We start from the raw sequence: 14,471 nt of genomic DNA on the forward strand, positions 1-14,471 counted from the left end.
TGGGCACCCAAGGAAACAGTACACTGTTGCAGAAAGAAGAGGCAAAAATGGGAGTCTCCACACTCCACAATATAGCTCAGTCAGTGGGGGAGGTGGAGGCTGGGGTCAGGGAGCATACCAGGGCAAGGATCCGAGGTGAGGGGCACAGGCTGACTACAGGGGACAGTTTTGCCGGGAGAGAACTAGTGTATCTTGTGTCAGGGTACTGCTGACTAAAACCACAATGAGATAACACTTTATGCCCACCAGATATACAGAAGTTTGTCTGATAATCACAAAGGTTGGTAAAGATGAGGAGCAACCAGAATTCACACTGCTCAGAGAGGCTTCAGTTCACACAGCCACTTTAGAAAACAGCCTGTCTACCTAGCATGGGCAAAGCCCTATGTCCCACTACCAGCCCCACCAGAAAACACACAAAATAAAACAAGAAAACAAACTGTCCTTGTATCATAAAAAGGGGAAGCTGCATATTTTCTGGAGTCTCAGTGTGCCATACAAGAAACTCTTGCATACACATATTCACATATTCTCCTGGAATCAAGTACGAGAACGGTCACAGTAGAAAAGTCAGAGTAATAATGAGCAAGTCCCAGCCTCGGCATCAATACAGATTTATCGTACAAACAGAATGTAAGACAAATAAAAGCAAATGGCATGGAACATACTATATAAAAACAAAAAGCATGTGAAACCTTTTATTTAAAGATCTACATATATGGTAGAGCTTCAAAGAAAAGCAAGGAAACAATAAACGCCAAATTCAGCTTCTGAAGATCTGGGTGCTGTTCTATTTCTATGGGGGTGTGTATGCGGATATTTATTAGTTTTCTGCTATTCATATTTTGTACATATGTAATAATTACTATGAATTCAATTTCTATTTTTTTCAATTTGAAAAACATTTCTTCTTTTAGATTCAATTAAACAAAGGTTTACTGAGCACTAGGTATCAGAGTTAGAAATGCAAAACCAAGAAAGAGAGCATCCCTCATATAATTTTTTGATTAAAAAAAAGGCACTAGCCAGGTATAGTGGTACAGTTCTGTAATCCAAGCACTCTGGGAGGCTTAGGCAGAAAGATTACAAGTTCAAGCACAGACTGGGCAACCTAGCAACTTAGTGAGACCCTGTCTAAAAAAATTTAAAAAGGGCTGGGGATATAATTCAGTACAAAGGTTCTGGGTTTAAGCCCAAATACTGGATGAGAGAAGAATAGAAAAGAGGAAAGGGAAGGAGAGGAGAAAAGAAGGGGAGGGACCTCTAAGCAGGGAAGGGTACGGTACCTTGATTTTGGCACCCAGCATCTCTGCAGCATCCTTCTCTCGTCGTAGGTCCTCCATCTTTTTCTCCTTCTCCTTCAACAACCTCATCTTCTCCTCTGCAACCAAACTGTGGTCCTCCACAATGGCCCGCTTCTCAATCTCCAGTTTTTCTTGCTGTTCCCGCCAGTAATCATCCTTATCATCCCCTTCCTCCTCACCCTCTTCTCCCTCCTCCTCCTCTTCACCCCCACCAGTGCCACCACCTTCCCTCCGCTTCTCTCGCCTCTTCCTTCTGCCAATGGACCGTTTTTCCAGCTGGGCTTTGAGCCGAGCAATTTCTTCCTGGAATTCTCGAAGGAGGGCATCTTTTGGATCCTCATTGACCCTTGGCTTGTTCTTAATGTTTTTGGCACGGTTAGCATATCTTAGGGTGGTCAGAGTCTCTTCTACATTGTAAGAGGCAGGCCCCACATTGGCCACCATCACAGTCTTGGCATTGCCACCAAGGGAATCTTGGAGGAGCCTGGTAAGCTTTGAGTCTCGATATGGAATGTGTGTGCTTTTGCCATCCACCAGGGCAGAGATGACATTCCCCAAGGCTGAAAGGGAGAGGTTGATCTTGGTTGCTTCCTTCAGCCTTTCCCCTTGCGCACCGGTCTTGGCTTGCCGTTCACTGCCAGCCAGATCTACAAGATTCAGTTTCCCTACACGGATGTGGTTCTCACCATCAAGGCCCACCTCACTGCATTCGATAGTGATGACGAAGATCGCATGAGAACGTGAGCTGTGCTCATTCATGTTGGTTGCACCCACAGAGCGGTTCTGGTTGCCCACATTCATCACGTGCTCTATCTCCTTCACACTCTTGGTGACAAAGGAAGACAGGTCTTTCACATACAACCCAGTGTCAGGCCTCTCTTTAAGCTCAAGCCTTTTGGTCTGGTCCTTTGAGAGAAGGTCTCGGATCTCCTCCTGGTAGATCTCTAAGTAAGAAGCCCTGACCAGATACTGCTGATTCTGGGATCGAGAGATGTGTGTGAAAATGTGGTCAAATGAGTTGGGGATGACCCCTCTTTTTTCAGGGTCACCACGAACCCCTTCCATCGTGTAGGTTTTCCCAGTCCCAGTTTGTCCATAGGCAAAAATTGTCCCATTGAAACCTTGCAGCACAGAGTCCACGAGCGGTCGGAACGTTTCATCATAGAGTTCAAACTGCTTGGCGTTCCAGTCATAGACTGCATCAAAGGTGAACATCTTGGGCATTTCATGGGCTGTACCTTTGGGGTTCTTCACAGATACTTGCCCCAGCTTCACATCCACATCTACCACCTTGTCGTAGGAAGCAGTCTTTTCCTTGCTATTCATGGGCCGACAACGAACCACCACCCGGACTGACTCTGAGCTTTTTAACTTCAACATGATGAACTCTGACCAGGTCAGTCTTGAAGGCAATGAACCCAAAATGATTCAAGATGCTAAAGTCCTACCAAAAAAGAGGGGGGGGGAGCAAAAATAAGTAAGTACAGTAGTTACTGGGGGCTGCTTGACAGCAGCTGATATACACATGTCATCTTCACCTTGCTGACCTTTTGATAGCCATATTTAATACTTTACTACACTGTGTATTTCCTCCTGGGATTGCAATCAGCTTCACTGTAAAAAGACTCCAGTCCTCCAATATTAATTAATCTGACCTTTCCTCAATCAATACTTGATCTTATACTAAAGTGGAGGCAGCCAGAAACCTCTCAAAAGACTTGGTGATCTTATATCCTGTTGAACTACTAAACCTCTGAGGAGAACATCGTGAAATATTTATCACAGTTTAAAGCTGGGTATATTGGTATTTGCCTATAACCCCAGATACCTGAGAGGCTGAGGCAGAAGGATCAGAAGTTCAAGACCAGCCTGGGCTACATTTCAAGACCCTGTCTCAAAATAAAAAATAAGTCAGGCATGCTGGTGCACACCTGTAATCCCAGGACTCAGGAGGCTGAGGCAGGAGGATTACCATGAGTATGAGGCCAGCTTGAATTACATAGTGAGACCCTGTCTCAAAATAAAAAATAAGTCAGGCATGCTGGTGCACACCTGTAATCCCAGGACTCAGGAGGCTGAGGCAGGAGGATTACCATGAGTATGAGGCCAGCTTGAATTACATAGTGAGACCCTGTCTCAAAATAAAAAATAAGTCAGGCATGCTGGTGCACACCTGTAATCCCAGGACTCAGGAGGCTGAGGCAGGAGGATTACCATGAGTATGAGGCCAGCTTGAATTACATAGTGAGACCCTGTCTCAAAAAACAAAACAAAACAATTAATAAATATTCACAGCTGAGGATATAGCTTAAAGGTACAGTGCCCCTAGGCTCAGTGTATATATATATATATATATAGTTTTTTTTTCCACGTGTATGTATATGAGGATGTAGCTCAATATTACATACCTAGCATATGTGAGGTCCTGGATTCAATCTTCAGTATCATAAAAATAAAATAAAATGTTCATTATCTTTTTAAATGTAAAAATGTGTTTATTCTCAATCCTTGAGAAGTTATCATTCCATCAGAAAATTCTTTATGAACCAAAAAGAAAAATTACAACAGTAGCTTATGCCAAACAAAAATATACATCTGATGTATATAAATCTTAGAAAGCGTTACACAGGCAATGTGAAGAGAGCACCCTGAAATATTTCCAGGGAATCAGCTGCAAGTTAAATTGATATAAATAATAGCATTAGCTAATTACTGTATTTACGTATTAAAGTGTCATTTATTTCTAAGAGATTAAAAAAACGACAAAATGAAACTACAGTTGCCATGCCTAGCAGTTCAAATATTGAAAGGGCCATGGGATTTTTTTTAATACAGCAAGAACTTTAAATTACTATTTATTTTTGGACCTTCCTATATTTTTGAGAACATGCAAGAGAAAAAAAGTAGAAAAATTCTGCTTACTAAAATCATACTCAGGCCAGGGATTTAGCTCAATGGTTCCACCACCTGCCTTCTAAGCTCAAGGACCCCAGTTTGATCCCCAGTACCAAAATAAATTAATTAATAAAATAAAATAAAATCATACTCAATCCTCAGCAAAGTCAAGGAAAGCAGGGGTGTTTTACATCTCTGTCTTTTTTATTGATGCGTAAACTTTAGGGCAAAGAGAGCTGAATTGTCCATCACAAAATGCAGTTATACACAGTGATACACTGCTCCCATCCATCAGAGCACCTCATGATACAAGGCGAAGGAAAACATAATAAATCAGGGCCTTTCACACTAGAAAGGATTTTATTTACTTTGAAATACCCTTATTACCTTTTTACATTTTCCTCTCTTAAGTCATTCAGAGAATAATGTTCTGTGTAGAATCTAAGATCACTCATTGGAAATACAGAAGTAAAACAATGACACCTAAAAACTTAATATATCAATTTAAAAATCAATATAGTTGAATGTAAAAGAAGTATAAATCCTAAATATATTTTAAAATATTCATTATTACCAATTTAAAATGTCCAAACTCAAAATATTTTTTTTGATATTTTGTTCAGATTGAATTGGTATCATACTAGCATATGTAACAAATGAGAAAGAAATTGATCCTTCAGCATTTCTGAGGTCAATATCTCAAATCAATTGTGCTTCCTATTAGAAAACAGAATTCTATGAAGTCCTAGAATAAACACTGACAGGAAAGGGAAACCATTCTAAGTCTTAACCTGATGATCCCTCCTCATGCTTGCTTCACATCTGCTGAAAATTCACAAAAAAGTACTGTAATATTCTCACAATAGATAAAGAAGTAGGCTTGGGAAAGCATTCAAAGTAAAATTAATAAAGTTTTTTGTTTTTTTTTTTGTACCAGGGATTGAACTCATGTCCTTCTACTTGCAAGGCAGGCAGCGGAACCACTGAGCTAAATCCCTGGCCTCGATAAAGATTTTTAAAATGTTAAAAATCTACAAGAGTAAACAGGAATGCTATAAAGAGTTAATAGAAATTAATTGATAACATGACAAAACCATTAAATTGGTCTTAAAATGCAGAAGGCAGAAGATAAAATTGCACTTAATTCTGAAGCAATTCAGATCTGTCCTACCACTCTTACACTTTCCTAATAAAATGAACTTTTGATCTAGCAATTATATTTCTAAAAAATGTATCCTACAGATATAGTATACATCTTGTACAAAGGATACTCTACTAGGATACTGGTTATGGCATCCTTTGTGGTAACAATAGACTGTGGACAACTGCAATTTCTGTAAAGAGAGGACTAAAGTTTTGTTGCTGTTGCTTTTTTAATCTTTTTCAGTGCCCCAAATTAAATACAGTGCCTTTGCACTAAACTACATCCCTCATCCTTTTCTTTATTTTTTGAGACAAGCTCTTGCTAAGTTGCTAAGTTGCTCAGGGCAGGTTTGAACTTGCAATCCTCCTACTACAGTCACCCTAGGTATTGAAATTACAGTTGTATAAGACCATGCCCAGCTAAGAGGCAACTGATTGAATGAAATATATTTGATATATGTACAGTGATATCCTGTACAGTTATTTTTGTTTTGGATCTCTCTTTGGGGTTTTGGGGGAGGACTGAACCTAGGGACTTTTCAATGAGCTACAGGCCCAGGCTTTTTAAAAATTTTTTGAGACAGGGTCTTGCTAAGTTGCTATATTATACCACTCTAGTGGGGATACTATAATGGTGAAGGTTATACAAGTGGAGGGCAGGGAGTATATGGAAATCTCTGTATCTTCTTCTCCATTTTGCTCAGAGTTTAAAACTGCTCTAAAATCAAGTCTATTGAAAAAAATTAAAGGTACAAAAAGGGGGATACAGCTGGGGATTTAGCTTAGTGGCACCTCACCTGCCTCACAAATGCAAGGTCCTAAGTTCGATCCCTGGTACAAAAAAGGGGGTTGGTTACAGGCATGTTTTATGCTTAATATGCATACAATTATTATAAGAAGTAAACATGTAAAAATTATAGCAGTGGCAGCCCAGCTGGGGAACTATGGGCCTAGGTACCCAGAAGACTAGAGAGAAAGAACTTCTCATTGTTTCTGCATTTATGCTGTTTGAATTTCCTAGCTCATGTTGATAATACTTTTCAATTCTAACAGCATCAACAAAAACTGGCTTGGGCACTATGTGTTTCAAGTAAACAATGATGAGAATGTGGTATAATGAAGTGCACAAAGGACACTCAATTAACAAATTTAATAGAAACTGAATGCAAATAAGTAGATAGGCGTTAACCATTTTTAAAGTAAAGACAAGAAGAGATCTTCATTTCATTCCAGAAAACTTGGAGCAGAAGAAAGGATGATTAAATAAATGTATCCTTTGGGAGGAGGGGGAGCAATTGGATACACAAGGACCTCAAGGTCCTGATGACCTCAGTGCAAAGAATTTTTTAAAATAGATAATTCCGATGGTTCTTGACTCAAAAGGCCCTATGGAGACAGATGCTGCCCCTCACCTGTTCTCAGGCCACCCAGTTTCCCTGCCTACAGGCAAGTGTTATTAGGTTTATTATCTTCCTGAAGCACTTGGTGCACCCACAAATGTGTATTCATATGCACTTACTCCTTCCTTTTTTTTTCCTTGGTACTGGGGATTGTAGTCAGGGACCTTGCACTTGCAAGGCAGGTGGCAGAACCACTGAGCTAAATCCACGGCCCACCCCTTCCTTTTTAAAAAAGCATGTTATGTAAAATAATGCATTGTCCCACATCTTGCCTTGTCTCACCAAACAACCTATCCAAGAGGTTGTGCCCTCAACAAATATAGAGCTGCCTTATTCTTTTGGACAGAAGCCTAATATTCACTGTATGGATACATCATTAACTTCTATACTACAAGGCATTTCAGCTGTTTCTGATACTCTGCTATGAAAAACCTAGAATACACCATCATTGTGTGTGGGAAAATTTATCTATAAGGAAAAATTCCTAGAAGTACAATTCTGAATCAAAGGATACATGCATTTGTAATTGTAATAGCTATACAGAACAGTGACAACAGTATTCTTTTTAGTTGTCAAAATGACTCATTCCTTGCCAAAAGGGTGGGAGAAAGGGAAGTAATAATGGGCCACTCTGTGCATATATGCCTCAGGTTAATAAATAGACAGAGTCAACATGTTCTCCCTTTGATCCTTCTTAGATATTTCTGTTGCTAAGCAGGTGGAAACACAGAAAGTTACTTTTCATACTTCTAGTTGTTACATGTAATAAAATATTGAAGAACCAGAAGACCTCTACTCTAGGTAAATTTATTTTCTGTTAATTCTTTTTTTCCCCTTCTTGGTGACTGTGAGACTAAAAGGCACTTACAAAGGTGGAAGGACTCTGTAAACTAATATAATGATAGATTAAAATTAATACAGGTCTGGGGCCGGGGATTTAGCTCAGTGGTTCTGCCACCTGCTTTGCAAGTGCAAGTTCCCTAGTTTGATCCCTGGTACCAAAAAAAAAAAAAAAAAATTAATACAGGTCTGGGGGTATAGCTCAGTGGTACAATGCTTGACTAGCATGCATGAGACAGTGGGTTCAATCTCCCCACAGGGCAGACAAAAAAAAAAAAAACAAAAAAGGAGATTCATCCAAAATCCCTGTCAAGGGTCATTCTATCCCAGAGATTACACAAGTGATCCCTAATTTTACCTATTAAACATTACTACAGCCAGGCATGGTGGTGCATGCCTATATGTAATTTTACCACTCAGGAGGCTGAGGCAAGAGGACTGCCACAAGTTCAAGGCCAGCCTGAACTACAAATCAAGACTCTGTCTCAATAAAAGGAAGAAAAGAAGAAGGAAGAGGAGGAGGAGCAGAAAGAGGAGGAGGAGGGGAGGAGGAGGAAGAAGAAGAGGAGGGGGAGGAGGAGGAAGAAGAACAAGAGAACAACAAGAAGAACAACAGCCGGGCCTGGTGGCGCACACCTGTAATCCCAGCACTCGGGAGGCTGAGGCAGGAGGATCTCTGTGAGTTTAAGACCAGCCTGGGCTACACAGTGAGTTCCAGATCAGTCTCAACTACACAGTGAGACCCTGTCTCAAAAAAAAAAAAGCAAAACAAAACAAACAAGCAAAAACAGAAGAACAAGAAGCAGCAGCAGCAGCAGAAGAAAGAGAAACCACTAGAATAACATTTTCTATTGTCATCATTCCAAAAATGAAACTTGATGCAACTGACATCTAAATACCTGGTAGAACTAAATCTAAAACCACTTAAAACTGCGCACAAGGCAGCCCTTCCATTCATTCATTCATCATCTTCTAAATGCTATTAGAATTTTGCCAAATAAGAAGAAAGTACCAGGTGTTAGAATGGCCAGTTTTGGGTGTCTCCTTTTCATTTCTGGGTGAATGGCCCTGAAAGCTATGGCTGCGTCCAATTCCTAGGCCTGTCTTCCTCCATTGCAACAGAGGCTGCCCTAGCTGGGCTGGGAGCAAAGTGAAAATGTTAGCCCCTTGAGCCTCCTCTGGGAGGGCCTCAGATGTGGTTGCATGGCAAGCCAAACAAGATTCTAGACTTGAAAGGGTAAGAAAAATGTAAAGGCAGGAAGATGACTGACTCTTGTACATTACCAATTTTTCAGGAGGCAAAGTTGTGACTTTCTCATAACAAAACACTATGAGTGCGATTGTATTAAAAAGACTACAGCAAGCTGATCTAGAGGCTCAGCTGCTACACTATAGCTCTGTGTATATTTTGAGCTCTCCAAAATGATAAAAAGGAAAGACTGATAATGACCTACATTAATCTTAAAAATCTTAAAAAGGAAACAATTCCTAAAGCATGAGTCCTCTTAATCAAATCTCTCAAATGTGAACACAGGGCACATTTCTTTTCTGAATTCACCCAGCTAGATGGAACACATGTCATATACTATTGATGAATTATCTCAGGAAGATGGAATGATTTAATTTCCTGACACAAGGGCTTAAAATCTTGTTCTGGGTCCTCCTTGAAGAAGAGGGTTTTCTTGGAAGGATGCCCTGATCCTCTTTCTTTATTACCTCTTCTCTTATAGTGGGTACAATTACAGAGTGATAAATCTTTAAAGGTACTCATAGCCTTACCAGGAAAGGAAGAACCACAGGTCATCAGCTCAGCACCTGCTTCCTGAATATCTTTTCGGCTAGGACTTGTCATTTGTTAACAACCATTGTCTGAGTGGCTCTTACTAATGGAAAATATGTGGACTAGGTTCTCAGTAACTGGGTTTCCTAAAGAGATTCCGGGGCAGAGGTCACAAATTCATCATATTCTACCCTGAAAGTTTATTTTTTAGTGGTGGCAATCAAACCCAGGATTCTGTACTAGCTAGGCAAGCACTCTGCTACTGAGCTCCATCCTCAGTCCCATACTTAAAACTTTTTATTAGTCCACTTGGTGTTTTAAAAAGCAACAAGGGTTGGGAGGTGGAGCTCAGTAAAAGAAAGCTGACTTAGCATAAGTGAGGCCCTGGGTTGAATGCCCAGCACCAAAACCAGTCACTAAACCAAAATAATGCCCTCAGCAACTCCAACTTTGTATTTCATTTTATAGTGAAAACTCTGGCACATGTATACAAGGAAATATGGGCAAGGATATGTTCTGCAGCACTGGCACAATAACAGAAAAACTGGACACCTACACATGCATCTAGAGAGAAATGAAAAAGTAAAATATTCATATTATAGACAATACAGTATACTATTCAGTAGTGAAAAGGAATAAATTAAAGCAGGAGTCACTACGGCCCACGAGCCTAATCTAGTCTAACGTCTGTTTTTGCAGGTAAGATTTTATTGGAACGCAGCCATAAATTCCTTTGTTTGCATGTTATCTATAGCATCATAACATTAAAATAGTAGAGTGGCTACAACAAAGACAGTATGGCCCACAAAACCTGAAATACTTATTACGTGACCCTTACAGAAAAAAAGCTTGTCAACTCTTGAATTAGTTTTATTTTATCCACACACCTGTGTGCACACACAGATTAAATGAGCAGACTGAGTAAAAAAGCAAGCTGTAGAGTGATAATTTTTATTAGAAACTTGTAAAATAATATGGTGCTCATGGATTTATATTTATGTATGTATAAATAAAAAAAATTGGAGATTTGATCCCCAGTACAAAAAAAAAAATTGAGAGAAAGATACACAATTTATAATAGTGACTGCCCAATTTGGGCAGTGGGAAGTCTGAAAAATAGGATATTTCAACTTTATCAGTGATATCACTTGTTTCTCTTTTAAAAGGGGAAATGAGGCTTTGAAGTAAATAGGAGAAAATATAGACAGCCACCAATTCCAGCTGTTTCCTGAATTATTACAACAACCAATTTCATTTTAAGGAAAACAATAAAGCTTTTCTACTCTGGAAGAACAGAATACCTAGCAGTTCTTGAACAGTGACCCAAATAGCAACAATGAGACCTAAGTAACAGCTTCCCTCTTGTGGCCCTGGGCTTGCCAACACCTCCCTCCCTCCCGTTTCACACCCAGCATGCTTTGTTCATTATATTTACAGCCTGGCTCCTATAGGTATCTCTGCCTATGAACAAATTCATATATACATGATTTGACTAAGTGACATGCTACTCCATTTTTAAAAATGGCACTCACCAACGCTCTGTGATGATATGGAAACTGCTTATAAATACAGTATACAAAACTGAATGACTGCATTTAATCGCAATTATATAAAAAATAAGACATTAAAACAGCAATGGTACACTTTAGGTGATGGGATGACAGGTAATTTCTCATGCTCTTTCAATATTTTGTGAATTTTCCAAATTCTCTTCAACAAGCATGTGGTACTTTCAAACGGGGAAAAAAATAAAGGTCTGGCAATTCCCCAGAAATAGCTCTGCAAGAGGGAGCGACCTGCAGGCATACAGAAAGCATACTAATGCACCGCTAATCAATGCATTCCTACACAGCCACTGCTGCCACCACTGATGCTGCTGTAGCAGCAGCATCCTCTAAGATCAGACCAAGCAACCACCTGCCAACTGCCTGGCCCAGAGTTCAAGGACTCAGAGTACGTGAGATGCAGTCTGAGCCACAAATCACATGAGCCATCAGAAAAGCACTGCAATGCTCCAGCAAGAAGATAAAAGTGGCTTCCTATTAGCCAACCTAAACAACTCCCTGAGCAATCGTCTCTCAGGAGAAGCTGTTTTTATTCTGTAACCATCACATCACTATCAACATTAGTCTCTTTCACAATCATTTCTAATTGCTCTTTAAGTATCAGGACTCCCTGTTGGCAATCCCTGAGTTGCATCAGGTCCCCAAGTGCAATTCTGGCTCTCCGGTTCCTATGATGGTCAGTTATCAAAATGGGAATGACACATTTTTCCAAACAAGATTGCCATCTTCGGTTGAAAAATAACATCACTGGGCCTGGGATTTAGCTCAGTGGTGCTAACACCTGCCTCACAAGAACAAGGTCCCTAGTTTGATCCAGGTACAAAAAAAAAAAAAAAAAGAAAAGAAAAATAACACCACTGCCCAGCAACAGTTTAAAAAAGACATGGTATTTGTGTTAAGGGAATAGTTCTATGTTTGCTTATGTGTGCAAAACTCATATTTGGAGGTATATGCAAGAACCAACAGCTATCAGGTAGAAAGTCTGGTTTTTCCCTAAAAGAGCTGAGTGACTAAAGGCCAAGGGTAGGAGAAAGATTTTTCACTATGCACCTCTTAAGTTTTGAGTCATGTGAGTGTATTACCTGATCTGAAAAATAAAATTAGGGGGGAAAAGAAATGAAAAATTTTTGTGAAATTAAGTAAACTAATAACTAGGTGTCAAAATTCATTTTTTCCATTACATCTCTCCAATTTTACTGACCCCATAAATATAAATAGAAATGTTTTAATCGATGAATGAGGAGCTCTAGGAGTAAAACTATTTGTCCCAACTCAAAGGAGAAGCTTCTATGAGACAATAAATTTTCATTCATTTATTTACTTACTCAGTGCTGAAGACTGAGTCCAGATTCTCATGTATTCCCAGCAAGTCGCTACAACTAAGCTGTATCCCCAGCACTTTTATTTTTATTTTGAGACAAAGTTTCATTACATTGCCCAGCCTGACCTCAAACTTGGATTCTGCCTCAGACTACCAAGTAGCTGGGATTACAGGTGTGCACCTCCTAGGTAACAGAATTCTGAACTTTTTAATGTCAAGGTAGTAAGTTGTGTGGCCTCATCTCTTAAAGGCACTTGAAATAAAGATGAGACTAGTAAAACATATTCTTGTTTTTATTACAAGCAGTGTTTATACAGAGAGTCATCTTTTTTGTAAGTCAGTTATATGAACTAATAGGGTTCACAATAAGGACACATAAGAGCTCAGGAATCTCAGATGGGCACCATTTACTTAAGGGCCAAAACTCTATTAGGGACAGTGGCAAGCACCTGCAATCCCAGTTACATGGTAGGCTGAGGTACGAGGGTCAAAGATTAAGGCCAGCATGGGCAATTTAGCCAGGTCCTATCTAAAACAAAAATTCAAAAAAGGGCTGGGGATGTAGTTCAATGTAGAATATTTGCCTATCGTGTACAAGATCATCTCAGTACCACAAAAAAAGAAAAGAAAAAACTCTAAATGTAAACACCATCTTGAAGCAGTAATTCCACATTTTGGGATTATTTTAAGGATATAACTGAATAACTGAACATTTGTACAAAGATGTATATGCATATTTGTTTATAATAGCACCATCTCTCACCACTAAAATACCAGTAAAGAGACTGATTAGATTATCAAGTCATTAAGAATGGCAGAGCTGGGCATGGTGGTGGCAATCCTGTAATCCCAGCACTCAGGAGAATGAGGCAGGAGGTTTGCAAGTTTGAGACCAGCATAGGCTACACCAGGGAAGCTTAGGTTACATAGTGAGACCCTGCCCAAAAAAGGTGAATGATGCCTCTAGACGTAAAAAGAATGGCATAAACCTCTAGATAGTATCCAGGCACAGAAATGAAAATAGCAGGCTACTAAACAATTGCCATAATTCAATCTATGTGTATTTGTGTGCGTGTACATGTGCAGAGAGATGTAGGGGACAGAGTGTAAAGTCATAGCTAAAAAGCATGAGCTTTAGGTCTGGGTTTGAGCTGGGTGCAAGCTCAATGGTAGAGCACTTGTCTTGCATGCATGAGGCCCTGGGTTCAATCACCAGCACCCTAAGACAAAAGAAACATATCCAGCTATAAAATCTTGAGAAAGCTAAGTAAGTCAGTTTCTTCTTCTGTAAAATGTGGTAAAAAACACCTACCTGAAAGAACTGTTCTAAGAATTAAATAAACCAATAAATATTAAATGCTTAGCCTATGCAAGATGCATAATAAACATTCAGGAAATGCAAGCAGTATTGATCTTTGGTTACTAAGCCTGTGTTTCATGGGTTTTCTTGTTTGTTTTGCTTTCTTTAGACTTTTTTTTTTGTACCAGGGATCAAACTCAGGACCTTGTGTTTGTAAGGCAGGCATAGTGCCACTGAGCTAAATCCCCAGCTAGACTTTCTGATAAATGTATGTATTTTGTTTTTATAATTAAGGAGAAAGGAAGCAATAAAACTATTTTTTCTTGGGGGAAAAAAAGTCTTGCACCTTGATTTTGGTTTAAGTGTCCTAAGACAAGCTAGTTTTCAGAAAGAAGCTTGAAAAGGTCTGACAAGTAAGATGAATAGTAAATGCCTACCTGAATTCAAATTGGCACTGTGTACCCTTTGTCATCTGATGACACAAAAAGGCAAACAAAAAAGCACTTATCCTGGTGGAAAAAAGGACAGAAACCCTTTTTTTATTCAATTGTGAAACATTCATAAAAGACAGTCATAAAAATATATTCAGGTCCATAGGACACCTTTTCAGAATCTATGTGGGTCTGGGATTTTATTGTATCCAATAGTTGCTACTCACAGTATATCAAGAGCTTAATGTCTACTTCTTTTTAATCCTCAAAATCATCTTATGAAGAAGGTAGGTATTAGCCTCATTTTAAAAGTAAGGATCAGAAGCTCAGAGAAATTAGTCAGCCCAAGGTGACACAGCAAGTGGAAGATTCAAGATTCAAAACCAGCCTTGTCTTATTTAAAAATTAATATATTTTATTTGTTTGTTTGTTTTTGAGACAGGGTCTTACTATGTAGTACAGGTTGGCTTTGAACTTACTATGTAGCCCAGG

The 14,471-nt window shown here is 39.3% G+C and overlaps 1 protein-coding gene across 2 annotated transcripts in view; it reads right to left on the reverse strand.

The window, feature by feature from the left end:
• The window catches only part of Kif3b (kinesin family member 3B), a 39,683-nt gene that overhangs the window by 13,162 nt on the left and 12,050 nt on the right, over positions 1–14,471 (reverse strand). For both annotated transcript variants that reach the window (XM_010628453.3, XM_010628452.3), the window contains exon 2: positions 1,287–2,748. In XM_010628453.3, the coding sequence (XP_010626755.1) occupies positions 1,287–2,684 (1,398 nt within the window). In that variant the 5' untranslated portion in view covers positions 2,685–2,748. The remainder of the gene's footprint in view (positions 1–1,286; positions 2,749–14,471) is intronic.

The sequence above is a fragment of the Fukomys damarensis genome, unplaced genomic scaffold, assembly GCF_012274545.1.
Source record: "Fukomys damarensis isolate Sample0158 unplaced genomic scaffold, DMR_v1.0_HiC HiC_scaffold_22, whole genome shotgun sequence".
NCBI classification, from domain to species: domain Eukaryota; kingdom Metazoa; phylum Chordata; class Mammalia; order Rodentia; family Bathyergidae; genus Fukomys; species Fukomys damarensis.